Source organism: Passer domesticus, chromosome 1 (assembly GCF_036417665.1).
Source record: "Passer domesticus isolate bPasDom1 chromosome 1, bPasDom1.hap1, whole genome shotgun sequence".
In the NCBI taxonomy this organism is placed as follows: domain Eukaryota; kingdom Metazoa; phylum Chordata; class Aves; order Passeriformes; family Passeridae; genus Passer; species Passer domesticus.
In genome coordinates this window covers 126,994,794-127,022,610 of record NC_087474.1, presented here as the reverse complement: position 1 = coordinate 127,022,610, position 27,817 = coordinate 126,994,794, and the positions used below count along the sequence as shown (strand labels likewise).

General features: G+C 42.5%; 2 protein-coding genes, 2 long non-coding RNA genes and 1 other non-coding gene across 31 annotated transcripts in view; 3 read left to right on the top strand and 2 right to left on the bottom strand.

The window, feature by feature from the left end:
* The window catches only part of LOC135280411 (uncharacterized), a 28,782-nt gene extending 24,139 nt beyond the window's left edge, over positions 1-4,643 (bottom strand). For 10 of the 11 annotated variants that reach the window (XR_010347375.1, XR_010347380.1, XR_010347378.1 and 7 more), the window contains exon 1: positions 4,543-4,643. This is a non-coding gene — a long non-coding RNA (uncharacterized LOC135280411). The remainder of the gene's footprint in view (positions 1-4,542) is intronic. The other variant, XR_010347374.1, reaches the window with a different exon arrangement.
* On the top strand, positions 31-8,552 carry TCF24 (transcription factor 24). Of its 7 annotated transcripts, none has more exons than XM_064388241.1 (6): positions 31-214; positions 2,556-2,641; positions 3,584-3,675; positions 4,569-4,949; positions 5,545-5,650; positions 7,488-8,552. In XM_064388241.1, the coding sequence occupies exons 4-6, from the start codon at positions 4,581-4,583 to the stop codon at positions 7,700-7,702; spliced, it is 690 nt and encodes a 229-aa protein (XP_064244311.1). In that variant the 5' UTR covers positions 31-214; positions 2,556-2,641; positions 3,584-3,675; positions 4,569-4,580; the 3' UTR covers positions 7,703-8,552. The 7 variants fall into 7 exon arrangements, with proteins under 7 accessions (XP_064244311.1, XP_064244329.1, XP_064244320.1 ...); XM_064388259.1 differs by having other exon boundaries at positions 32-214; positions 3,588-3,675; XM_064388250.1 differs by lacking the exon at positions 31-214 and adding an exon at positions 554-659 and having other exon boundaries at positions 3,588-3,675.
* A 2,095-nt stretch (positions 8,553-10,647) lies between these two features.
* Positions 10,648-14,059, top strand: LOC135280367 (uncharacterized). The gene is made up of 4 exons (XR_010347343.1): positions 10,648-10,796; positions 12,290-12,400; positions 13,208-13,311; positions 13,753-14,059. It is a non-coding gene; the product is annotated as an uncharacterized LOC135280367 (long non-coding RNA).
* LOC135290409 (small nucleolar RNA SNORD87) lies at positions 13,604-13,682 on the top strand. Its single transcript, XR_010353186.1, has one exon. It is a non-coding gene; the product is annotated as a small nucleolar RNA SNORD87 (small nucleolar RNA).
* A 559-nt stretch (positions 14,060-14,618) lies between the features above and the next one.
* On the bottom strand, positions 14,619-27,609 carry MCMDC2 (minichromosome maintenance domain containing 2). Of its 11 annotated transcripts, none has more exons than XM_064388045.1 (16): positions 26,677-27,609; positions 25,601-25,707; positions 24,570-24,742; positions 24,353-24,483; positions 24,202-24,261; positions 23,696-23,891; positions 22,610-22,732; positions 22,336-22,443; positions 20,950-21,078; positions 20,199-20,430; positions 18,237-18,442; positions 17,761-17,927; positions 17,247-17,423; positions 16,418-16,560; positions 15,797-15,906; positions 14,619-15,325 (listed from the first exon to the last, which is right to left on the bottom strand). In XM_064388045.1, exons 3-16 carry the CDS (start codon positions 24,667-24,669, stop codon positions 15,159-15,161), a joined length of 2,049 nt encoding a protein of 682 aa, XP_064244115.1. In that variant the 5' UTR covers positions 24,670-24,742; positions 25,601-25,707; positions 26,677-27,609; the 3' UTR covers positions 14,619-15,158. The 11 variants fall into 11 exon arrangements, 10 of the variants coding, with proteins under 10 accessions (XP_064244115.1, XP_064244077.1, XP_064244097.1 ...); XM_064388007.1 differs by having other exon boundaries at positions 24,570-24,698; positions 25,601-25,725; positions 26,677-27,608; XM_064388027.1 differs by having other exon boundaries at positions 24,570-24,698; positions 26,677-27,608.
* Between the last annotated feature and the right edge of the window lie 208 nt (positions 27,610-27,817).

Sequence of the window (27,817 nt, the reverse complement as noted above, 5' to 3'; positions counted from 1 at the left end):
ACCTTGGGGCCAAAAAAACCATGGCTTAGCAGGGCTGCTTGGAGGCTTCTCCACAGAAGCAGTGTCCATTCTTTTGCACCCTGGAGGCCAAAGGATGATCTGTGGTGCCGGTGAAGTCCATCATCACACCCGTGAACATACAAGAGTAGCTTTTGTCAGGTTTCCCTCATGGCTGAAGGGAAACCCCCACAGAGGCTGCCAGCACCAGGCAAAGGTAAACGTTGAGTCACAATTCCAGCACTTAGATTTACAGATGAATTTAAGTACTGAACTCAGAATTTAGTGCTTAAATTCAGAACCGACAGCATTCCTTGCCATCCAGCCCTCCCCGGCCCTGAGGCGGCTCCTCAGGGCTGTGGATGTCACCCAGAGGGCAGAAATGGTGGCGGGGCCTCGGCGGGGCCGGGCGGGGCAGGGTCCGGCCCGCGGGCAGCCCCGGCCCGTTCCCCCGGAGCGGCGCTGGTGGCATTCCCGGGCCGGAGAGTTTGGCCGGGATGCGCTGGCGGCTCGGCGGGCGCTGCCGGGCCGGGGCTGAGGGCAGGTGTCCGGCTCCCTCCGCGCCGCTCCCGCCCCGCCGGCTCCTCACCGGGCTCGGCCCTTCCCGGGACTTCCAATTACCGCTAAACTTTAAGTCCTTAATTTTCTTGGCTGCAAATCCGGTAACGAATCGCTCAGACTTTGTTTTTCCACTGCTCCCGAGGCTTGATTTATTGTGTCTCTCTTATCGCACAATCGGGCTTCGTTCAAAATGTTATTCTGGGCTAATTCCATACCCCGGTATTTATTTTGACTGTCCCTTCTCATTAGCGTTACTGATTTTTAATGGCTCCCCGCTCCCGGTTAAATCCCCTCTCTGCCCGGGCTGGCCTCATCCCGTTCGTGTTCCCATCCCGTGTGGCCGGTCCCCGGAGCGGTGCCGGGGCAGCCACGACCCGCTCCCCCCACGGCTGCGGGACGGAGCCTGGCCCGGGGGAGCCCGCTCCGCCCGGGAACATCCGCGAGCCGGAGATGCGGCGGCGGAGCGAGGAGAAAGGGCTTGCTTTTAGCAGGGCATCGCCTGAGCTCCCAGCCCAGCGATTAAATTTCTCTCCTCCAGCAAAACCGTTACTTTATCCTAAGAAAAACAGCGCGAGCGGGGCGAGCGGCGGCGCGGGGTGGCGGGACCCGCACGGGCCCGGGGCCGGGCGCGGGGGAGGGCGGGGGGCGAGGGGAGCGGGAGGCGATGCCGCCCGACAGCTCCGTGATTGATGACCCACCCGCCCGGGAAGGGGCGGTCGCTGCAGCCCGGGCTGGAGCGGGGAGCCCGGGGCCAGGTGCGACCCGGCCCCGCCGCGCCCACCGGCCGCGACGCCCTATAAACACCGGGGCGCGACGGGGCCGGGGCGCCGGAACCTCCGCAGCGAGCGGGAGCGGTAAGTTCATCCCCGGCCGGGCACTGCGGGGTCCCGCCAGCTCCCGGGCAGCCGGGATGCGGGACCGGGGATGCGGGACCGGGACGTAGCGGCCGGGACGTAGCGGCCGCCGCGGGCGGCGGGGCCGTGAGCGCCGGGGCTGCCCCCGCACACCGACAGGCAAGTTCCCGTTCCTCTGCTCCGGAGAAAGGGATTTCGTTACTTGTTACCGGAGTTACACGGAGGGCAAGGCCTTTTTTTTTTACTTTTTTTTTTTTTTATCTATGCAAAATAATTCAGATTCGCTGTATTTTGCCCCCTAAGGAGCAAGGGAAAAGTTTATCTAAGGCTTCCACCTGTTTGTTTTCGGTTTGTGCGCTCTGCTCTGGCGTTTTCCATCTTTTCCCTGTCTGTGTGGGCAGGTTGCCTTCATCGCCATTTCATTCACACAGAATATAAGACTAAAATAAATGTTGTGCTGGGTTTTTTTTCTATAAAATATGTCTTTTACAGCAATCATGTCTTTGTAGTGTCATGTAAAAACACAAATGCATTAGTGCAGTATTCTGCACTAGAAGTGCTTTAGAAACAACATAAATAACTTACTTTCACAGCCCTGTCCTCAGCTCTCTCAGCATACCAGGTGGCAAGTGGGTGTGTGCAAAAATTACTGTGATTATTTAAAAAACCAAATATTTTGCTTGTAAAATTTTTAAAGGGAAATGACTGTTGCCCAGAGGCTTTTTATGTACTTTAACTTTTAGGAGCATTTTTTGGACCATGATGTTTTAGCAATGCCTGAGTTTGAACACCTGGAATGGATGTCCTGATTACTCCGGGGAGAAGAGGGATGCTGCCCAGTCCTAGTGTGAAACAGAAGTGATCCTGGCTGTAGATCCAGGAACCACTATGATTTGGCTACCCATATGTACATTGTTTTGTACATATACACATATGTACTTTGTTTTGTGTAGCAGATTTTCCCAGGCTACCCATATGTACATTGTTTTGTACATATACACATATGTACTTTGTTTTGTGTAGCAGATTTTCCCAGGCCATTTGCTGTTTTTGTTTGATGGGAAGTCTGACAGTGGGGAAATTTAATTCAGAGTGAAATCTCTAATTTCTGCAGCTGAAATTTTGTACTTTTTTTTTCCACAGGGCCAGGATTTGATTTCATATAGATGTGAAGCTCCTAAACCAGAAACTCCTGTTTCCAAGGGCACCCCAGGAGATGAGGTTTTTAGGTACGTGCATTGCTATATACTGTATGTCACTCGAAGTCATTTCAGTTCTACATGTGGTTATACACCAGCACAGCAAAATCAAAATGTGTGTAAACCAGCCCTAGTCCTGTATTCCAGTAGAGGAGCATGTATTTTTACTAACCCTGTCTGTCCCTATCCTTCATTAATCCAGATTTCTCCAGTAATTGGGGAAGACTTCCTCCTACCAGGGGGATTTTGATGGGATGACAGTGAGAAATCCTGCTGTTAAACATAAATTGTTAGATTCTTTGGCCAGTGAAGATCATTGTAATTATCTTGACGTCCATCTCCACAATTATGATTTTTTAAAAACTAAAATGCATCCAGATCTGACTATGCCTTAACACAAAGAACAAACACCAACAAAAAAGCATATAATGACTTTTTTTTTTAAGTTAGAGGCAACAATCAATGTAAGGACCATTTTTCAGCCCTCACTCAAGATAAGCTCATGGAGTCTTAATGTAAGATTTATTTTATACTGATCATAAACACCACAATAAAAAGAATAGTGAGATTTTTTTTCCTTTGGTTTAGAGTTATAATGTGCATAGAATATTTCACAAATAATTTCAGTCTAAATTGTACTGCTACTAAAGTGACCATTACATGATAATACTCTGTGAGCCACATTAACAGCAAATTAACCACAATTAATTACCCAAAATAATAACAATAAAAATATATTCTAAATACCATCAAATTATAGCATTGCAAAAAGGTTATTTAGAATCCTTTCCTTATCTTTGACAGAAATCTTTGACCTCAGTGTGTGCTTGAAATGCTCTGCAAAATCAAGAGCTAATTCTTGTAAATGTATATATTCAGTCACTTATGTGCATCAATGTTATTTCAACTTTTCATTGCACAGTATTTGGATGAAATTAAAAGGTTTAATAACTTGTCCCTGCCCTTGTCTAGCCAGGCTGTCACAGGAACAGACACTCCTAAGACGTGAAAACCAGGATCTGGGACACCCACAAGGGCTGCTCAGCTGAGGACAACAGGATCAGGTATTATTCCAGCTAAGGAGTGCTGAACTTTGGGGAATGTTGATTGAATGGCATTTTTCACTGGAACTGAATGAATTAAAGGACTGTGAGCTGTATTACAGGCAGAGCTGACTGACCAGCTTTACAAAAAGCTGATAAAAGATCTTGAGGTCACTGTTTTCAGCTTTTCTTTAAATCATTTTTTAAAATGTTTTCAAAAGGTTATTTTGCCCCCCAATGGCTAAAATACCTTACAAAATTCTTTTGAAGTTTGAAAATGTAGATATGAAAGGCTAAGCATGCAATTTCTTTAGTAAGGTTAGGGGTGGGACGACAGGAGAAGTCAGTTCCTGATCCTTTAAAATTATGGGCCAAGTTTTGTCCTTCAAAAACTGAGTCCGTGCTCTGTGGCTTCACTTACTGATGCATTTGAAAATGATCTTTTTCTTTCCATAGTCCATGGAGCACTGATCACCTATAAGACTGTTTATAAAATTATTGCAATGAAAATAGAAAATAGAAAAATTACTGGTAGTAACCAGTTCCACATCCCACATTGTAGAGTTTTTAAAATTGTCTTTAGCCTAATTTTTAGTTAATTGTAAATGGAAACCACTGTGGCAGTGCCTCTGTGTGGTGCCTGTTGGGTTTTTTCAGAAGTCATCTCTGGGCTACGAGTGACTCAAAAAATATGCTCTGTGTAACACCGCCAAAAAAATCAAATACTGATCGTTGCGAAGATTTTAACTTCTGTTCTGTACCCCTGTGTGGTGCTGAATTCGTAAGCAGCGAGTGGAAAAGCGGCTCACAGAGCTGCATTCCAGCTTTTCCTAGCACAGGTAGTGCCGGCGCTTCTGACCATCCATGTTTTCGGAGCGTGCTGCTCACCTCAGAGATGCTCTTGTTGCTTGCAGGACGCTCCCCCGATGGACTGCGGGCGCCCGGCAGAGAGCAGCGAGGAGCTGGGCAGCCCGGGGGCCGAGGCCGAGGCCGCGCCGCCGCGCTCGGGCGGCAGCAGCTCCGCGGCCCGCTCGGCCGGGCCCGCTGTGGGCCGCCCCGCCGCCGCCAACGCGGCCCGGGAGCGCAGCCGCGTGCAGACCCTGCGCCACGCCTTCCTGGAGCTGCAGAGGACGCTGCCCTCCGTGCCGCCCGACACCAAGCTCTCCAAGCTGGACGTGCTCCTCCTGGCCACCACCTACATCGCGCACCTCACCCGCAGCCTGCAGGATGAGGAGGAGCCGGCGGGAGAGGGCCTGGGCACGCTCCGCGGGGATGGGTACCTCCACCCGGTCAAGGTAGGGGAGCTGAGGGGCAGCCACCACCTTCTGGCTGTGTACACTGGGCCACGGGGTTAGGGGTCTGATGGAAATACCTTGGAGCTTTGCTCCTCCAGCTTCAGGAACTTTCCACCAAAATATCAAATCTCGTGTAGATCCAAACCTGGTTTTCAGAATTGAAGGTCAGCACCACAGGACTACTTACATCTTCTTGGTCCCTGTGTGGAAACCTCGGTGATCCTCACGGACGCACTGGATTGTCACTATGATATTTTTCCAAAAATCCTTTGCTAGGATTTTTCTCCTTTTCTAGCTGAGAAGCCTCAGAAAAGAAATGTAAACTATAACTATCTGGTAGCTGTGGAATGTGGTCTGGACATTGTTTACCAACAGGTGCATCTTTGATTGGTCCATGTGAGTTGTTTCTACTTCATAACCAATCAAAGATCCACCTGTGTTCAGGCTGTGAGTAGTCATGAGATTTTGTTATTCATTCCTTTCTATTCCTTTCCAACCTTCTGATGGATCCTTTATTCTTTTTAGTACAGTTTTAGTATATAATTTTAATATAATATAATATCATAATGTAATAAATCAACCTTCTGAAACACAGAATCCAGATTCTCATCTCTTCCCTCGTCCTGGGCACCGACAGCTGGTTAATTACCAGCCGTGTGTTAATTACTGCCATGAAGGTGCTCTTCTGAAGCATTTCTCTGGTTGGTATACGCTCTTCCCTTTGTCAAAAAAAGTCACAGCGATGCAGAAGGGATGAGAAAGGGGAGCTGCTCTGGGAGAGGACCGGGCTGGAAGCTGTTTCCAAATGCAGTGCTCACTGGCTGATGGGGCTCAGACACCGCGGGGTGTTTTCTTTGGCTCTGCTCACAGGGAGGGAGTCAGAGCACTGGGGTGTTTTCTTTTCTTTTTTAAGAGTCTGAATTCAGAATGATTTAATTAAGATGAATTTGTGAAGTAATCTCTAATTTCTAAAAAGTGCCTAATTCACAGAGAGTTCCTTGTTCACAATGTTGGTTGCTATATTTTACAGTATGATGTGAACGTAGGCTTCTGAGGCCATTTAAATGATTAGCAGACTCCTAAAGAAAGCAAAACCTCTATATCAATTAGAAGATGGCTATAATTTAAGTAAAAAAGTACTGTGATGTATTTCAAAATAAGTTCAAAATAGCTTCTGTTAGTTCCCTCAGTCAGAGTGAAAGGACACAGGTTTCTTACGGTACTTTTTATCCAGCTGCCAACTACTGCAGGCAGAAAAATACTTTTGAATAGTTATTACAGCAGTTAAATGATCCAGATGCCCATTTCTCAGGCTACTGGAAGAGAGTAATACTGGATTCACTTAAGCAATTATTTTTTTATGACTGTATTTGATGAATGTGTCAAAAACCCCAAAATGCAGGATATGAGACAAACTTTTAAGTTTTTAACTAAACTGGTAGATTAAGCACAGTAAATGTAAATAGTGAGGAAAGTTAAATATTCAAGTACAGTTGTTTGTACACTGAACGAAAAATATGGTGAATGACTTTGAACTTGGATTGTTTATTGGTGAAAAACTCTTAAAATCACACTTGAAATGAAATTGCTGAATGAGCTTGTACAATCTTTCTAAGGGAGAATATGCTGCTGCTTTAGTTCTTTAAACAGAAGAGCTGAGATTTATCTGCAGTATTATTAAGTTCCCCTTACCCACAGGAAAGGTACCAGTCTGTTCCAAAAGAGTCTTAAAAAACTGCATTCTTTTGGAACAACGTGCTGGCTGCATTTCAGGTGTTTTTGCATCCAGTGTATGTGACAAGTTGTCTCTTCAAGCATCCACCTCTCTAATAGTGACCTTGGCACAGCAAACGGAGCTGGATGCTCTCTCCCAAGTTCTGGGTGCCCAGCTGTGGCCACCACACCACGGGGCTGCTTGCAGAGAGAAACCTGCTGTGGTTACAAACTCAAGCTGTCAGAATAAATATTTAACACCAAGAGTAACTGATGATTCCAAAAATCAGTGAGTGTAAAGATGAACTGTGTCATCTGAAACAGCTGGAGCTGACAAGAACAAGATGCTGAGGACTGCCAAGGTGCAATTACATTAAATTCCCTCAGACTCACAGCCTTCAGCAGCAGCCCCTGTGGTGTTGTGGGGCCCAGCCAGCAGGGACAGGTGTGCACGTGGGGCTGCAATCCCTGCAGGTGCAGGTGTATCCCTGTAGCATCCCTGGTGCCTTGAGAAGGAATTATTTGTTTTATTCTACTAACAGAACATCTGTGACACAAACTGAGCTAGGCTGACTGGCCAGCAAGGCCTGGCCCTGTCTGCTGGGGCATGGCAGGGTTGGGAGCTGTGCCTCACAATTAATTACCAAAGCAAATATCCAGGCTGAGCTCCAAACAAGCTCCAAACGTTTTTCCATCGAATGACAAAAGAGGAACTGTTTGGTGATAGCAACAGTTTCCTGTTTTCTTGTACTGTGATTCCATCAAATCTCTGCTGAGAACTGCAGTGCAAAGATCTCAGTGCTGTGCTTGTCTCCTCTTTTGCAGAAGTGGCCCATGCGTTCCAGGCTGTACATTGGAGCCACGGGACAGTTTCTGACTCACTCAGCACAAGGAGACAGCACAAACCGTGGGGAAACATCAACATCTTCACAGATCTAACCTCCCTTCTTGCTTTGAAAAAAATGGTTATTTATTACACCTTATATAAATATATATTTAAGTTAAAAAATCAGTATCTACAGACAAACTGTAATTCCTGAAATGCTGTTTGTGAGGAAAAGGAATTGATTCTTAAATGTAATTAATACCTCATTAAGTTAACGTGACACATCAATGGTTTCTATCACTGCTGCGATCTGAATGAGGGGGAGTGGGAGGTGGTGACTGCAGCCAGCAGAGTGAAGTATCCCTGTCCTCTCTGGGACAAGCCCTGTAAGAAAAGAGAGGAGGAGTTATGTGCTAAAGGCCAAGTACAGGGCAAAACAGGCTTAGGTGAAAAGAGAAGGGCAAGGCTAAAAATAGCAACTGTAATCCCACACAGACTTTCTCCACTGCTTAAAGCCGATGGCAGAAATCCCCTGACCGCAGCTGTCAGGCCAGGGCTCCAGCCATCGGATAGTCCTACACTTTTGTAGCTATTCTGGGAATATGGATGCATGTTCATGGAGTAAAAATGTGCTCAGAGAGCTGGCCCCCCTGCACAGAGTGCTGCTCAATTTGGGCACTGCTTGTACCCACCCGCAGGACCGAGCTGCATGTCACGGGCTCAGTCTGTGTTTGCTCCCCGGCACAGCCACGTGTCTGCTCACCACACCACGGCCCATTTCATTAAAGGGGTTCACGTGTTGGAGCAGGGGAACCCAAAGTGTTGGCTTGTTCGCTTAAACATCTCTATTTAGGCAAAGATGCTGAAACTAAATGCACAAATGTCATCTGTTATATCTGTTCTGTAAAACACTGTACTTCTCATATGGTTTGTTATTGCTGAGGTAAATGTTCTATTAAATATTATTCAGTGAATATTATATACTTTGAGTTGCAAAATATGTTAGCAGTTTCTCGTTGTACACTATAATATTCTACCTTTATAGTACACTATAATAATCTACATTTATAAATGCTGTCTTCTTTCTGAAAGCTTAATGGTTTAAATTTAAAAATTGTATTTAGAGAAAGAAAAATATTAGCCAGAGCAGCTTTTATAAAAACAGTACAGTAAGATCTGGAGCTTTCAACAGCCCCTGCAGTATTCTGAGCTTTTAACAAGATATTATACCTGGAAGGGACAGTATTCAAGAACAGGAAGAAAAAAAAATCCTCAGTGTTTTTAAAAGGCTTATTCCTTTAAATGGCATTGAAAGATTCTGACCCCCAAGAAGGAGAGGGCCATTTGGGTACCAGGAGGAATTTCTTCAAAGAAAGGGCTGTTAAGCACTGGAATGGGCTGCCCAGGGAGGTGGCGGAGTCACCATTCCTGGAGTTGTTCATGAAAAGTCAGGATATACCACTTAGTACCGTGACCAAATTGACAAGGTGGTCATCAGTCAAAGGCGATCAGTATTTTTTTTTTCCAACCTAGTTGATTATGTAAGAATGGAAAATGCTTTAGCAATAAGGGTTAAAAACATGAATGCATGGCACAGAGAATACATCTCAGACTCAAGCAAGCTGCAAGACCTGTATCAGTTTCTCATTGTACATGATAATATTCTGAATTTATAGATGTAGTCTTCTTTCTGAAGACTTCACATTTTAAAATTACATTTAGGAAAAAAGAAAAACCAAAATACTACCAAGAACAACTTTTGTTAAAAAGTATGGTAAAATCTGGAGCTCTCCACAAGCCCTGCAGTATTTACAACTAAATATTTACAGTGCTCTGCAGGCAGCCAGAGAATCAGAGCAGCAAGCACTGTAGCTACTTACTGTAGCTGTATCCCTAAGACTTTTTCAGCATTTTATGGAATTATTACAGGCCTATAAGAACATGCAAAATTACAACGGCAGTTTTTCAGATAAGAAGAGTTCCCTGTATTGATGAGTGGGATTTTTCTTTTCCTTGAGACAGATTATTCTGCATCAGAATTATGCCTTTCCCTCCAGAACCAAGACACCAGCTTAGGCAACACGCTCCCTGCGACCAGGGGGAGAGCTTTTATCTTCTAGAGATTTACACAGCAGGATAACAACAGATCCTCTGAACCCACTTGCTTCAGACCTGATGTTTGGTCCCAGCGCTACATTTCCTAGGAACAGTTCATATCCTTGTGTACTGAAACACAAGAGTTTGGCATTTAACACTAGGAATATGCACGTGCCTAGGAACACAGTTGTAAAATGTTACAAACGAGACCAGACTCCCGGTACTAAAGTGATTTCAGCATTTATTATAATGAAAAGAAAGGCCTAAAGCAAGGGGGCCCGCGGGCCGAGCAGGAGCGATCCCGTCGAGGATGCTGCGGCGCTGGGTCTTCCTCAGCAGCGATGTCCCCGATGTTCCAGGTGGAGCGGCACAGCTTCCCTGGGTCAGATGCCTCTTTTTATCCTGTGGTGTTTTTTTGTTTTTTTGGGGTTTTTTTTGGTGTGGTTTTTTTGGTTTTTTTTTTTTTTTGGTGTTTTTTGTTCGGGTTTGTTTGGGGTTTTTTTGTTTGTTTTTTTTTGGGGTTTTTTTTGTTGTTGTTGTTGTGGGTTTTTTTGGGTTTTTTTGGTTTTTTTTTTTTTTTTTCCCTTTGGATTGGTTTCTTTTTGGATCCTTCACTTGCATGAAGGTTTTTGGCGCTTGATTTCCCATTACAGCTCTGTCCAGGGTGGCTCGTTTTGCTTGGGGAGTGGTGCGCTTTACTTGTGTGTATTACGGTACGCTGAGTACCGTATTTCTTACAACTACCCATTTAACCCCTTTTACAGTATAACACCAAACTAACAGTACATGCTGAACAATTATTAACTACTTCACAAAAAGTTTTTAACCTATTTTTAACAAAACGTAGATACACTGCTATCAAAAGCTGGCATTCTTCATGGAGGAACCTAAAGGACCTCGGCAAACTTCGGTCACCGTCATCACAGCTGTTCCCTCGGAGGGCTGGCACAGGTGAACTCCCGGGGCCACGGCGGAGGCGCTGCCCGCCCGGCACAGGAGCTCCAGCAGCGCCTGCGGCCACGGATCGCTTTCCCCGCCCATCCCAATCCCGCCCTCGCCGCTCCCGCCGTGTCCCGCTGCGCGCGCAGCCGGAAGGCGCCGCGCCCGCCCCGCCGCGTATTTAGCGGGATCCCGGGGGGAATCGGCCTTTCCTGCGGGGACGGAACCGGAGCGGCCGCGCCTGCCCGCCTCCAGCCGGGGAGCGTGCCTCGGTGGGTGCGGGGGTGGATGTGCCCGTGTCTGGGGGGCTCCCTTTGGCGGCGGATCCCGGGCTGGCGAGGGGCGCCCCGGGGAACGGGGAGTGCCGGGCGTGGGACGTGCCCGTGCTCATCCGTGGCTTGGGAGCCGTGCCCCGGCCTCGGGCGTGGGAGCGGCAGCAGCGGCCGCCGAGTCTGATGAGTACAAATTGAAGGAGGGTAAATTTAGGTTGGGTATTGCAGGAAATTCCTTGCTGTGAGGGTGGTGCGGCCTCTGGAGCGGGAAGCTTGTGAGTGCCCGAGGCCGTGGTGGCGTGTAAAGCCGGGCTGGACGAGGCCTTGAGCAGTCTGGTCTAGTGGGCGGTGTCCTGCCCGTGGCAGGAAGGGGATTGGGGCTGGATGGTCGCTCAGGTCCCTTCCAGGCCTTTAACATTCTGTGGTTCCGCGATCCCGCCGTGGGGATCCGTGTGATCCGTCAGCCGCCCGACCTCCGCCGTGCTCCTTGCAGCAGGTCCTGCCTCGGCAGTGCAGACATGTGCTCGTCTGAACAGTCGAGTGATTTCTGCCCTTCTCAGAGGGATTGGAAATGCTCCTGGCTGGTTATTGTGAGCAATCCCGACATGGCGGGTGAAAGCAATGGCTGTAATCTCAGGAATTGCGGGGATGGTTTCAGGTGCTTTTCCAAGCAGTCAAAGCTGTCACTTTGTGACTTTTGTGATTGTCACGCTGCTGTAGCTGTGCCTGTGTTTCCCCTGGGCCCTGGCGTGGCACAGTCACTCCAGCCATGGGCTGTCCAGGAGAGCGGTGCGTGGGAGACCGAGATGGTCCTAATTACTGTGTGCCACGTGCTGGATACTTGGAGCTGTCTCTTGGCTCATCAAGTCTTGAAAGGAATGACAGATTGGACATTTAGAGACACTTGGTTTTGCTGACAGATCGTTTTCATCAGCAAATGCCTGTCATAATTCAAAAGATAAATTACCTTTTTTTTCCTTTAGGGAGTTGGGCAAGGGCTGTGAGGTGACCTAGACTATGCCTTTGTTTAGGTTATAGGCACGAATCCAGAGTGGTGGGGTCTGGCAGGGACAGAGCCCCAGGAGTCTCAGCAGCCTCTGTGATAATGCTCTCCTGCATTCCAGACTGCACTGAGTGCTGACCTCAGTTCAGCTGGTGGTGAAACATCAGTGAGGTCCCCAGAGGGCTGCATGTGAACCTGGGTTAAAGGCTGTACCCTGCCAGGGTGCTCCTCTCCCCAGCCTGGCTGGTCATTAGGAGCACTGTACTTGTCCTGCAATTAGTCATTCCTCTCACTGGAGCTTGTTTTAGGGAAGTGGTCATGCCTCTGCTTAACCTTGATCTCAGCTGATGCTCTGTCCCATGTAATTGCATGAGAACATGGGGTTCATGTTTCTTGTATGGCTTACTGTTCCCAAAGAAGTGTTAATGCTTTCTGCTGCTGGCTCAGCAGGAGCTCTCTGAATCAAACATCTTTTTTTTCATTGTTTTAGGCAGAAAGTGAAGCTCAAGATGAGTTTGTTGCTGGCTTTGGAAATCCTCAGTCTGGACTCTGCCATGCCTCGCAAGCAGAAAGATGCCACGTGAATTCTGGAGCTACAGAAGTAAGTATTTCTTACTGTACTTAAAGATGTTGAGGGAAGCATCATGAAATCCAGATCAAGAGTTCTAAAGCTGTTTAATGGCTTGCAAAGTCCCTTACAGATGGAAAAAAGAGAAATTTGATTGTATGTAGTGTTAAGAGATTGAAATCTTAACAAAAGGTATTGTGGCAGCTATAAAATCTCCTAAGATTTGCTCCCCAGAACAAAGCCGGTGCAATCCAAGAATCCCAAAGGAGTCAAAAGGGAGAGGCTTGTATCAGAGAACCTAGTTTTTAACTGGAGAAACATGACTTCTGATTTAAAGAATTCATGGATGTTAGCTGAAACGAGAGAATTAAGTGAAAAATAGTATGTTCAGATACAATCCATGCTGGCACTTCAACTGTGTCAGTCTTGGAATCTATTCCAAAGGCAAAGGTGACTGTGGTAGTGATTTTTACCTATAGAAAGATACTTGGCATTTGGGGATTGTAAGAGAGACCTGCATTTTTGTGCCCAAACAGAGCTGTGTTTTCTCTTGGTTGTACTCAATCTGTTCTGTGCTTAGCACTTAAAATGAAGGCTCTGCTTCACTTATGGAAGTACAACTCTTGAGACAAACTTAAGCAATTCCCTTGCATTTAGTACCTGGAAAAAGCAGCTTTCTATAGGCAGGAAACTGCTGGCATAGTGATGATGACCCTTTGCCGTTTACCCAACTGAATGTTGTGATGAGCAGTGTTCTATATCTGATGTGCCAGCTAATCAATAGGTTTTTCCAGATTGATTTGCTCCTGTAATTTCTGATTTTATATATTTTTTTCCAAGGTTCTGTGACATCAGGTGATCACCTCCACTGTCTTCCAGCCTTGTGTGAGCACATAGGGCCAGAAGAGAGTCCACCACTTGTAGAAGTGTGGGTGTTTAAGGAGGTGAGTTGCTTTTTTACTGTCACAGTGCTCAGGCTCCTGCAGGCTGTACTGCCATCCAGGGAAAACTTGTACTGGCCATGTTGGCTACCATCCTTTCCTTGTGGTACTTACTGCTACAAGTCTTCCAATTTTCAAGAGCTCATGGGAGAAACTGGGGAGAAGCAAGGATAAAATGTTGTGCTCTTTCTGCAGAAAATCCATTAATATTACTTCTCAAAATCCATTAATATTACTTCTCAAAAGTAGTGATTTATAGAGGAATTCTTTCAGTCTACCCTTAAAGAGTAATTTTTCTGGCATAATGATGAGACTTTTGCCGTTTACCCATCTGAATGTTTTTTGATGTGTATCTTGAGATCTGAAATGCCAGTGAGGGTAATGCCTTTGTGTAAGATTAATTAGGGGTACAGGAAACTAACTCATTATTGTTATTGCTCTTAGCTTGAAAGCAGCAGCGTGGAATGTGGAGTTCTAATGCACTTGGAAATGCTTGCATTGCCCTTCCTGCTCGTCAGAAATACTGCTTGGTTCCATAGTACAGCAGGGGAGTAGCTGTTCACTGAAAATGAATAAAGAGAAGTGACCTTCTGGGCAGTCTTAGAACTTACTGTGAATTTTTGAGTGTATCAAATAAATGGATCAAAAGTGAATAAGACAAAGATTAAAATGTGGGAAAATCTGTGTTGTCTAAATGACTGTTTACAGTGTTAGTAGTGGGTATGAATAAAATCTTGTATTTCTGTTTTCAGTAGCTTATTTTTTTGTTGAGGCTATGGGAGCAATAGAACTCTGATCCTGCTGCATGACATCTTGGGTAGGAGTAACACAAGCCTTAATTATTCAGCTTGTCCAGATTTGACAGGAAGTCTGGACAATTTTACTGCAGCTTTTTTATTTAAGGTGTGTCTCTTGGATGCAAGGCTTGCTGAGGACTATGCCTAGTGCTATAGCCTATAGGAAGATGAAACATGGGGAAGGCCATAGCTGGGGAAGCATGGGGTGCTCCAAACACCTCATGCCCTACCACACATTCTTCATTTGTTTTTACAGTGAGGGCCAGCTGAACCATTGAGTTACCTGCCACATTGTCTAATATTCTTTAACCTAATGTAGCACTTTACTATCCCTTGCAGTCTATATAAAATAATGTGGAAACACTGGGTTTTGCAGGTTGGGGGGTTTGGTGGGTTTCTTTTGTGGTTTGTTTGTTTTGTAGGCTTTTTTGTTTTGTTTGGGCTTTGGCTGCAGGAGCATCTGGCATCCTTGTCTAGTCTCATGTTGCTCTAGTGTAAAAAAAGACACAGACCATGAAGCAATATGGCAATACTTTTATAAATTTTAAAATATATACACCATGAATAAGTAAAGACTGACTTAAACTATGAAAAGAAGATTTTTAATGCTAAAACTCCGTAACCATTTGGATGATACATTTGAAAGGAAGCAGCAAAAAAGCCTGTAGCATTCAGGTTGCTGAAATGAAACATAGATTCTGAACTGGTGATTTAATTTTTACTTGCAGTCTCAGTAAAAATCCTGAATGCTAAATCACTCCTTGCTTAGCTGTGAATGGAGAGTGGTAGCCAGGAAGAGAAGTTCTAGTTGGGACTGTATTCTGAAGCCATGGCTTTCCAGGATGAAGACTTCCCTCCTGCCTTCAAACAACTCACAAAACTTGTAATTCAGGTCCTGTCAGCTGACCTTGGTAAAACATCACTGAACTGTCTTCTGTTTTTAGTAATTTTGGATTTCTAATTTTTTTGGATTTTTTTTTTAGTAATTTTTTAGATTTTTTTTCTGTAGCCTTCAAAAAGCCAAAGCCTCAGGCTTTACTTAGAGTGGAGTTTTTACTCTTCATTAGTGTTAATGTGAGTTCCTGGGCTATAGGCAGCAATAAACTTCAGCAGTTGATGGTGACACTGCATGAGGTAAATATCTCTCTGTTGCAGGGCGTTTTCATCACTGAGGTCAAATGGAAATACAGGATTTGGTGCTACACATAGTGCAGATGTGCCTAGGCAAAGAAGAAATTGGGCTGTAAGACTTGATATTTGCCAGTACTTTGAGGGGAAAAAAGAGCTGTGATGCAAATTGTGTAGTAATGCAATCCTAGATCATAATTCTTGCCTCGTTTCCAAATCTGTGAACAAATATGACTGATGCTTAATAAACCAAAAAAACTCCAACCCTTGTTTTTGGTTTTCCCAGGGAGGGAAATAGGCCCTTAGTTTAACCTGAGCCAGTGTTAGAGGAGCAATGCCTTAACTAAACCAGTTAGGACAGCCTTGGTGCTGGCCTGTGGCCTCAGTTACATACAGCACTGAGACAAACTGACTGACTTCCCCAGTAGCCATCTTCAGCAGTGCAAGTTCTGGATTTTGATTTGAAATCACCTGCTATTGCAATCAATGCATGTAGAATTTTTTCAGACTGACAGATGTGACAGTGGTGCACCCAAGCTAAGGAACTGTTGTGCATTATTTACCATGTTTTAGGGTCAGCGATGACTCGAGTAACAAGATGGCAATCACTGCATCTTCCTCAAGCACTCTCTGCCTTAAGCTGAGCTTGGCATGAGCCTTAGCCAGTGAAATCCTAAGGGATCAATACAAGCATGTCAGAAATAAAAAATAACTGCAGGCATGAATGCAATGTGTATTGCCCTGTGTCAAACACTTGAGTAAATTAAAAGTGGGGTGGTTTTTCTCATACTTCAGCTGTGTAGTTACACTTACCACTGACAAAATACATATTATGCATGAACTTTTTGTGCTAAAAAGTGGAACTTTGCATGTTATCCATTAATACTTCTTTTGCTCCCATAATAAAGCTGTACGTATTTAAATCCCATTTTTTTCCTAGATAGCATTAATAATGATACATGTTTTATAAATAGCTGGGTTGATTTTTTTTTTTTTGCCTGGCAAAGTTGTTTGAACTTGGTTTCTTTTAGCAGTGTCAAAATATAAAATAAATGGCAGTCATAAATAGTAAGATTATTTATGCTTGAACCTTTCAAAACATGAGTCGTAATGTAGCTTTTTATTAAACAAGCTCCTGAGCAGATTAGCAGAATTTCTCTTTGAAAATGGAAAGTAGGACATACAGGATTTTTAGTGCAGAGGCTGATAATGTTGATCCATGAATGGAATCTCTTCTCACCCTGCGACTTGCAAGATAATAGCCCTGAATGAGACTTTCTGCTTCTGAACTCAGTTCAACATGAAGATTCCTAGCATACAAAATAAACTAGAGAGAGGGCATACATTTTAAATATTGAACAGGAAAATAAGGAATTGACCTTTTTTCACACCTTTTCATATACCAGTGCCATAGTAATATAGGCTGGACAATATATTCTACCAATAGCTTTACTAGTACAGACAGTTGTCACCATTTGGCTATACTGAATAAAAAAAAAAAAAAAGGATAATAATAAGGACACATCTTGGATAATAAACAAAATTATAGAGTGGTTTGGGTTGGAAGACTATCCCGTTCCAACTTTACTCCAATGGGGCACCTTCCACTCGACCTGGTGCCTCAGAGCCATGTCCAGCCTAGCCTTGAACACTTCCAAGGGGGAATCATCTGTTAGTTATGCTACAACTATTGACAATTTGATTAGAATTCAATGTTAACATCTTCTACTGGTTGTAAACTTTTTGGTCAAAAACAGATATTGGAGATCTGTTCTTGTATAACTGTTAACTTAGTATGTTTTCCAGAAGCACTCTCAAACTATTTATTATACTGACCCTTTTCAAGATCTGAAGCTGCTTTTGTCAATGATCCAAATGGTGCTAGTGGAAATATGGTGGGGGAAAGGGTGCAAAGTAATTATTAAAAGTAAGCAGACAGCAGAGAGAACTGGTTTCTGATGCCAAACCCAGTAAGATATTCACAAATATAATGCATCTCATATAATTTGTTACCTCCTCATAATCCTGTGTTCTGAACTGCTGTGAGGCTTTGTACAGCATGGCTTCAGGATTAATGGCTTTTTTCAAGGTATGATGCACAACAGGAGAAGACAGGCGACAGGAAGGAAACTCATTGTAGATCAAGAGCCCAAAACCATCTACAAGGTTAACTGGAATCAAACTCACATCCTAAAGAAAAGATCCATCGAAAGAAAACATTACTTTATTTTGGGCTTTTGACTTAAAGAAGCATCACAGTGTTTTATATCTGAAATATCCCATATCCACTTGTACTGCAAGATTATCTAATTAATTACCTGTGCTACTTGGTAAAATGTTGTTTGAATGACACCTACATTTTTGGGAAAGCTATCTCATTTTAGAAGATACTTGATTTAAAGTTACTTAAATTGTGACTTTCTGGAAAAAGCTAACAAGTTTTATTGTTTTCATTATTTTATCAGTGGAAATAAACCCCAGTGACAGCTATAGCACAGTTCCTCTCATAGCAAGGCATGTGCTTTACCATCTGTCCAATTAGAAAGTTCTCCTTTTGTATATGTTTCTTTGAGGAAGAGTCCACATCTACAAAGGACCAAAAGTTGGTCTGAACTGAAACAGTGACTTGTTGGTCAGCCTCTTCTCCATACTTCTTCCCAGGAATAAATACTGTTGTTGTTCTGCTCTCTAGCACTAGGATAAGACAAAATTCATCAGTTACGTGATGGATTTAGCTTAGCTATAAAATCTAGCCCCACGCACGTCTGAAATCAGTCATGATTATGATTTTGCTGAATTGTTATGATTAATGAATGTCTGTAGTGTAGCAGATTTAAATTTACAGGACCTTGGCTTTTTTGTCCTTGTGTCTTACACCGACCCATTAAAAACAGCATAACGATTTTTGCAGCATTTGAGGGCCATAAGCTGGGGAACAAACAGCCTTGAATTTGCATATTTGTTTACTTCTGTCCCCTCATTTGTTAGGAGATGGGAGATTACCAGACTGTAGAAGTTCAAGTTTATCCTTTTTATATGAACTTAAGTCTCCTATGCAACAGATGCCACCCTTGGCCAGCACAGCGCTGCAGGCTTGAATACTGGCACTTCCAGTTCCATGTTTATCTTTGGACACAGAAGGAAAAATGTCACCGGAAGGTGGGTGTCGTATGCCACGGGGCAGAAGGCATAAGCTGTAATTCAGAAGCCTGGAGGATTAAATAATTCTGTCAGTCATAAATTGTTAAATTACTAACTTCTAAAAAAATTTAGTAAGTATTAAGACTCACTTAAAAAAAAACCAACAAAAAATCCTTAACATGAAACCAGCATCAAAACTAATTGTTTAAATACAAAAGGTTCAAGCCTGCTTTCTAATAGCTGTTATCAAGACACTATTTCTTATGGATTAAACATGAGGCAAATCAGGGGTTGTAGAAGTAAATCCCAGGATTTACTTCTACATGAAGTAGAAGTAAATCCTGGGATTTACTTCTACTAGTAGTACTTTACTTCTAGTAGTAGTACTTCTAGATGACTTCATCTGCAGTCTCCAGGAAATCAAAGATGTCTTGTAATTTAACCCCACGTTGTTAACTCCTCTTTCTATTCTACAGAAACTTTTCCAGTGATTTAAAAGTTTAGAGGATTAGTAATTCTGGCCATCTGGGAAAAATAAAAGGCTGGAACTTGCAAGCTCTGCCTTCCAGAGTTACACACTCCCCTCCAATTCTTTTGGAGAAGGAGGCTATAAAAAATCTTTTTCATCCTCTGTACTATGTTCTTTGGCACAGAGAGGTTGCAAATTGTCTGTCTGGTTCCACAATCAAAGGCTCTTAATGATTTTAAGATGTCAGAGCATGGTTTGCCCCACTAATATGACCTGGGAGAAAATTACTGAGTAAAATTAGTAAGAATTAGTAAATAGGTATTGCACCAGTGGAAATATGTAGGAAGTGCCTACTTTGACAGGCTGCTGATAGTGAACACTGTGCACATGCAAGACAGTACAAATTACAATATCAATGATGATTTACAGTGTGCAACTGTTTTAATGTTAACCAGATGTTTTGATTCTTAAACACTGAACTTCTGCTTGTCTTAAGAAATCTTAAACTGGGAGAAAAGAAATTTGCAGTTCACGTTTTTTAAAAATTTGAACTAATTTCTACAACTAAATTTTAAAAAGATCAAAGTTTTGGGATTTTTTTCACAACAAAAATATAAATGAATTGGTTGAGTAGCTTCCAAATGAAAATAAAATGCATGCCCCTTTCAGAGATCTTAAGTTATGAAAGGAGAAAGTAATCTTGCTTAAAGTAATGTAAATCTGAGCATATTGTATTTTTCTGCAGTGTATGTAAAATTGTGTTAACAGTTTATTGTTGCATGAATAGGTAAATACATAAAATGCATAGTGAAAAAATATTTAAAGACAGCAAGAAGCAGATTTATGATTATGTGTAAAGATGCATGTGAATTCTGATACCTTACATGAATGGCTTTTATGAAAAAGAGATAAAAACGTAAGTATCCATTTATACACTGCTTAATTATTCAAAAGGCTGATAGCTGGGAATCAGTGATGAGAGAGCTTACATTGACACAAGGTTTGAAAAGTTCAACTTTTTTTTTTTTTTTGTTACCACCTTCTGGGACAGCCTTCAGTTTTGATTTTAGAAGAATGAGCTTTTCTATGAGCTCTACAAAACAGTGCTAGTTTTAAATTCTTACCATAATCTTACAAGAGTTTTAGGAGGTTTTACAATTAATGAAGTTCTGATCTATAGTTATGTGAAAGAAACAAAAAAGTCCAAGGGATAAAAATTGAGTAGTTCACTAAGCTGGAGCCTTGTATATTATTTTAAAACAAAGATCTTTTCATATAAGACAAATCCTATTATCTTCAAAAAGGCTAGATTTGAAATTCTAATTTAGGTGAAAAAAAAAAAGGAATCTCTTTACCTGTCAATTACTAGCGTGTCACTTGTCATAATCAAGAGATCCAGATAATCTGCATTTTCTTTTTCACATGTCTGTACTAGACTCAGCAATATTGCAAGTTTAAGAGTATTGTAAGTGCCTGGTGGAACAACTTGAGAAGCAAAGATGTTGGCCAGGACAGCACTAAACCTCCAGCGTGAACTTGAAGTCAGTGAGAGCAGATACTTAAAATTGTCACTGACAAAAGAAGAATCTAATGGAAACAAAGTACAGGTGAACAAACACGTTAAAGAAACCTATGCAGGTAAGTTAGAACAAATCACCACTGGAGTGTTGATACAAAAACTTACCAAGAACAAATATATCTTTATATTAAGCACAAATTCAGAAGGTAAGCATCTGACACTTAATATTACTTCTAAAAAGGTAGCAGACATGATCTGTTAAAATTGATACAATAAGAAAGGAAAAACAAACTGAAATATCAGATTCATTTTATATGATTACAAAGTACTTCCCAATGGATAGGAGAAGATGGAAAGAGAAGCTGAAGAACTACTACATAATAAGGGAGTTTGCCAATGCATGGAAAGTGGGCAAAAGCAGATATTCTCAAATAACAGCAAGTACACATTTCAGACTGTAAGAGGAAAGTCCCTGAGTGGTTTTGTATTCTGGACCTCTAGATAATAAAAAACAGTAACAATTCTCAAGATTTTTTTTCTAGGAGGTTTTCCAAGGTTTAAGTCAATTTTTAATGGAACTTTCTTACCATTTGGTTTATAGAGCTGTACACTGTTGACTTCTATACATGCAGTCATTTGTAGGCCATTTTGTACACAAGCTGGAATTCCTATAATCCTGTAGTGGTTTCCTATTGTCATTTTATTGGCCAGTTCGTCTGCAAATAATAAAAAACCAAATGCAGAGGAGCAAAGCTACAGATATGTTAGGGCATAGAAACAGTTTTAAAGACATGGTCAGAAAACTTCTACACATTCTGAACGTTTGATATTATGATTTAACATTGGCAGAAAACAGCTGGAGGCCAGATTAATAATGGACTAGAATAAAATGAAACATACAATTTTAATTATTTAGTGCAAAAGGAAGGCACACCAGGCTAGGGAAAACAGATTTCATGATAAAGAAAATGGACAATGCATTTAGTCCTGCATTGAAAAGAAAATGGATAGTTTTTTGCAAGTATATTTCCTACTCTGAAGTTTGTGGCATCACCATTATCAGTCACTGTCCTGTAAAATGTCAGAGAAAAAACCCAACACAATAAAAAGGAGATACAAACTACACAGATTTCAAAAAGACCCATAAATAGTTTGTGAACCCTTATAGTTTTGTGCACCTTGAGAAACCAAATCCCATTTATTTTTTGAAAATGAGAATTAGATCCAACCAGATCTCAATCTCAGCCTGAGAAACACTGTAAGCACACGGAGCACTAGAGCCAGCAGAAATTTACTGCATGCAACTATAATTATCTTGACCATAGATTGTTCCATAAATTTTTATTATAATTTTAGTACTACTTATTCTTTCTATTTAGTTTTCAATAAATGAACCATATAATTCCCTAGACTTTTGGAATGGATGAGGATTTTTTGTTGCTTGTCTCCGTGTTTGTTTGGGGTCCTAAGAATTAATGGAAGTACATTGCTGAGTTGTGATTTTAGTTAGATATTAACATTAGAAATCATTTAATGTTTGTGGTGGATGGCAGTGGTAGTAGAAGCCAAAAATCCTGATGGAATGTGGAAAACAGCTAGACTGAGGAAGGATGTTAAATATACATGAAGTGAGTACAGAACAGCATGACCAAAGGAAGTAGAAAGGAGGAAAAAACAGGCAACAGTTAGAATAATACACTGCTGAGCTGGCCAGGGGATTTTAATTAATGGAGGTGTAAAAGTAACACAAGAATTTTGCTATGTACACTCTGCAATCACCTGTGCACACTGCTTTGTCACCTAGCTACCTTTTATAATTAATTAATTTATAATTAAGGGGGGTAGTACAGAAAGAACTGCAATATAAATAATGACTTTCACCATTTTAGAAAAAAAAATGGAGCTACAATTGCAAGGGATAATTACAGATCAATTCTAAAACATTTTTGACAGAACTCCAAAGTTCAGCTTACCTCTCAAGAACAATGTAAATGCCTGAATCCTAAAGTGTGATTTATCAATGGAATATCCTTTCAAAGCATTCAGAATTTTAGCATCAATCATTTCAACTATTTGTTTATCTTTCAAAACAAAGGCAAAGAAAAAGGTTAATTCTCTTGCAAACATCTCTTTTTAAAAGACTGGTGTATTTTGAGTGGGCTTTTCCCACTTAAATATTTTGTTTGCTTGTTGTATAACAGATGTAGGAAACTACCAGATCTAGAAGTAAGATTACATAGATCCTACCACCAAGTACTCTAAATTTCATGTCTTCCTGCAGTGGTGAAGAACACAAACTACACACAAAATCAGTCCTCACTGTAGCAGACTCTGTAGCTCCAGGACAATGCACTCTGATGCACCTAAACCCTAAAAAAAAAGGTAATAATTTACCAACCATTTAAAAGGAGAGCGTAGCTTTAGTTTTAAATTTCCCATGAAGAACAGAAGCAATTAAAATACTGGACGGTGAAATTCTACATTTATTACTTGTTTCTTCAGATGAGCCTCCCTTACATATGCACTAAAATAACCCATCTAATTTACTGTGTTTGGCCACGAGATGGCAGTTTCCCACTGCACATTCCCAAGATGAACGGCTTGGCCGGCCTTTCTTGAGGAGTGAGCCACTGCGGCTTCTTCCCGGCATGGGAATGCCACAGGATATGGATAGTCACTATGAGAGGTATGTGTCCTCGTAAAGATGTCTGTGTGACTTCATCTGCAGTCTCCAGACTGGGATTTTGCATCTCTTTTGTATCTGTGTGGTCTCTCTTACAGAAGAAGCAAAAAAACAGCCTTAAAAGTACTTAGGGCCTCTCTGCAATGGTTGAAGAGGTTCAGTAATGCTACTCAAAGTAGTAATTCCACAGAAAGCAGCACTTGTTCTATGCTAGAAGTTTTTGCCAGACACTTCAGCATATTGTTCTGTGGTATTTTTTTATAGACAAACAGTTTCCAAGGAAAAAGATATGTTGCTAGTTTTGCTTATTTACTTTTGTGATATTTTATTGCTATTTAAGATATTTAAGTATTATTTAAGATATTAAATATATTCAAGTTATACAGGTGACTTATGTTTTCTCCTATAAACTACCTTCAGCATTAGGAAAAGGACTACTGGCATAGCTGTTCTTCCAAAACATTTAATAATGTTGAGCAAGTCCACTCCTTTCAATTAACACAAATCCTGCTGTGTTCCTTACAAAAATGTATGCATAATAGAACTATATAGGAAAATACCTTTGCTAGGCTAGGTTTTTAATGTCTTATTACCAAATTTATTTAAAAGCTTTTGAAATACTACTGATTAATTTTTATATTTTTTACTACCTTCAGAGAATGGACAGGTTTCCTCAGTACAAAGAAATCTTGCTCCTTGTGTGTATTTTGTTACAGTTCCCATTGCAATCACTATCCCTTCAGACATGTAAAATCTTTGAGATGTGTAATTAAAGGGATATGCAGAAAGACTCAGAACATAACTCGGTAAAGGTGGCAAATGTGTTGGTCTCAGCAATATACTGATCTAACAAGAGACACAATAGCATTAATATCATAAAACCATATTTTTATTTAAAACTGCTTTAGTTTTCATGGACAAACACACAATGTGATATATAACTTTAAAGATTTCAGAAACACATGAAGAGTAACCAGGTTTCATATTAATTAATCTCACAATTGCAATGTGGTAGGGTGAGACTTCCAGCTGTTTTTAATCATAAACAATACTGCAACTAAAGGGAAAATGAAAACTTAATACAACAATATTTGTTAATATTTCACTGTACTTAGAAGATTCAAGATCTAAATGGAGAAAACCAATGTAGACTTACCTGGGCTTCTGTCTGCAATTGTTCAATTAATGATAATGTCTTAATAGCTACAAAGCATACCTGTAATAGAAAAATGACTTCATTTAAGAAAGGAAAATCTTGTTAAAATTTAGATGACGCACTTTTGTCTACTCATCTGTTACACACTTACTGACTGAAAAATCTGTGCAGCTTGTAGGGGATTATGAAGAATATAGTTTCCAAGAGTTGCATCCAATTCAGCAATGTCAGAAGGATTAATTGAAATAACGAAACGATAAACAGCATAACTTTGTTTTGAGTCTGTAAGAACAAAAGGTATTTTAAAATAATGGATTTGTTAACATAACATTATGTATCAGTTCAACAGACTATGTATTGAGTAATACCATTGTATTTTTTGCAATCATGCACAAATTTCTGAAGGCCACCACTTCTGTCAAGGTAGACAAGGACAACTTCCTTCATCTTCTGTATTTCAGGATCCATCTTCCAAGATCTTTGCACACTTTATCCGACTGTGGGAATAAACCGTGAAGAAATGCTGGTAGCACTGGCCATGCTATAACAGTAATAATAAAGGTACATACTAAAAAAGCCACACAAAATTAAAATAGTCTCTTTTTCAAGCTAGGCAATTCTTGAAGGATTTTTAAAATTCAGTTCAAAGCTCTTTCCAATGACTGACATGTACTCTATTTCTAGAGTAAATTTCTGAGGAATGCTCTAGTGTTTTCATTTCTTTGGTGAATTATTTCACTCTCCTGATTCCCTAACCCATAAAATTAAAGTCTCTGTTTAATTTAACCTCCCCTGTAGATTTTATAATCAGTCTATCAAAAGTAAGACTTAAAATTTTATCTCCCTTATTTGAGAAGTCTGTCATAGCTGTTAAAAGTGTGAAACTGGGCAACATCCCTTTTCTTAAAATCTGACTTTCCTACCCTGCTGTGATCTCCTGCAGCACCCACTTCAGGTGCTGATCTTGCACTTACTTCCAAGCATGTACACAGACATTCAATTCTGATTCCCACTAGCAAAGCTTTTACAGCTACGGTTTTGGTTTGGAGGCTGACCTTGCTCCTTAGTGCAGTTTTCATTGTGTATTACCCACATCTCTTTCTAATTTTTTTTAAGAGTAGTGTCTTTACCATGAAGCACTACTTTGCAGAATTTAGGAGGAGAATTACAAAGGCCAAAATATGGTATTTTGTATATATGCATCTCTTTCAATGTCTTTCATATTTTCTTCTGCAGAATATCCTTAGTTCTCTCTGTAGACCAATATGAAACAACACTTGAATCTTCAATAGCAAGACTTAGCTACCTGGTAAAGGATAGGACAGGGAATTGCTGAGCTGATGAGGGATGAAAGCTCACAGCATATGAGACATTCCCTATAGGAGTTCACAGAAATTACCTGGGGAGGACAAACAGATCAACATCCAAGAGGAGTAACTGGATTTCAGCACAACTTCAGTGTGGCAGCAGCATACCCTCTGTGGCCTGAGACCTGTACACTGTGGGCTGAAACGTGTTTAATGCCTGAAGTAACAAATTAAAGGCACAAGTTAAAAGATAATTTATAATAGGGGTTCCTCCCCGCCCCCGCTCGTGTCATTGGGATTGCTCCTGAACGATTACTACTCCATCCCTTGAAATATTCAGCAAGAACGGCTTAAAGAAATGTACACACACATAGATCCACTGTATCTCCCTGGATCCTGTGTTACCCGGGCTGGATACGCAGGACACCACAAATGATGTGATAGGGAAGACTGAGCATTGTGCGCTGAGCAGCCAGCGCCTAAGCTTCGGAAAATAAAGCCTGACCAGGGTGATGATGGTGTGCGCCAGTGTCCCCACAGCCAGCTAACCCCACTGCAGCTGTGACTCGGCACATCAGCATCTCCTGCCTGGCTTCAGCTGCCATGCCATCGGCCCCCCTGCCTCACAGACCTCCCCACCAGCGGTTCACCAGGCTTCGTGCGCCCCGTTCTCCCCGGCGCTGCTGGGTCGGCAGCAGCGAGCACCGCGGGGCCCGGGCTGCCCTCAGCCCCGCGGGGCCGCGATGCCGCTCTCTGTGCCCGCGGCGGAGGCGAGGCCGCCCTGTACGAGGCGGCAGCGAGGGCTCGGCAGGGACGGCTCGGCAGCGGGGGCTCGGCAGCGGGGGCTCGGCAGCGGGGGCTCGGCAGCGGGGGCTCGGCAGCGGCGGGACGGAGCTCCCGGCGCCGCCCCCTCAGCCCCTCAGCCGGCGGCGCGGGGAGAGCCACGGCCCGCAGGGCTCGGCCGCGCAGGGGCAGGGCCCGTGCTCAGTGCGATTCCTCAGGGAAGGCAATTCCCAGCCCATCCCACACCGACAGCTGCCCCAGCCCCGAGGCCACCGCCGGGACTGGCGCCTCGGCCCCGCACAGCTACTGCCTTCAGCCACGGGCAGGGCACTGGGCACAGGACACGGCTCTGTCAGTGTGCAAAGCACCGCGGCAACGTACTCACAGAACCATTTTCTCTCATTAACACACATTGCATATTTAACTGTTGCCTTTAGCGTGGCAGGCACTCCCAAACTTAGCTCTCCAGGAGAGCACCTCTGAACCGTGTGTTGTATTTCAGTTCACATTTTTACAAGCATCGGGCTTTTCAGTCAGTCCATGGTTGCTGTGGTCTCTCGTTCCCCCCCTCAGGCCGAGACCGGGCTCCACAGCACCGGAGCAAGGCCTGCTCCTTGTGGGTGCTTGGGCTCCCTCTGCAAGGGGAGCAACAATCAATCCCCTTCTGCTACAGACAGGCAGAACAAAAGCCCCTGCACTAGTCACAAAAGGGCAGATTGTGCCTCCCTCTATTATCAAAACAGGAAAGGAGTAGCACAGGTGGTTCCTGTGCAGGTCCACCACTCTCCTCTCCAGGCTTTACTGCATCTTTCAGGTATCACTTTTCATAGCTCAGCCCTGGGTGAGGCAGCTACAACACTCCAAATGCATGTCTTACTTTGGAAACCATCCTCATGGGATGCACAGAGATGTGGAACAAGAGCACTGGGTACAGAAATACTGTGAGGCTTTACTGCCTGATGTTGTACAGTCTGATAACCTTTAGTTCAAAGAACTTAAGTACTTCAAGTGATGTGCTGAACACATTCACACTTAGCCAAAAAGGCAGACTCTGCTGAAGGAAAAAGCTTAATAAGGAATTATTAAGCTGCTCTCCCAAAAATAACTTCAACTGCCACACTATTTTTTTAAAGGAAAGAACTCCTGAATTCTGACACAAAAAACCCCCCCAAAAACCAAAACCCTTCATCCAGTCAGGCACCTAGGTATCAATATCTTGGAATTCAAGACAAAAATAAAAAAGGGTGCTAGTTTCCACAATAATTTCTGAAGTATTCCCTCTCCTTCCCATCCCTCTACAGCACTGTACCTCCTTGCCATAAAGAGAAGGTAGTTACAGTAGCCACATAATTACACAATAATTTCAGGAGCATACAGACTAAAAATTCAGTATGAGAATGAATACTTCCTTTCCATACCACCTACTTGTTTCCCAGTCTGTTAGCAAGACACGTTAAAACACCACAAAACCAAAACACAAAAACCAAAACACAAAAACCAAACAAAAAACCAACAAACCAAACAAA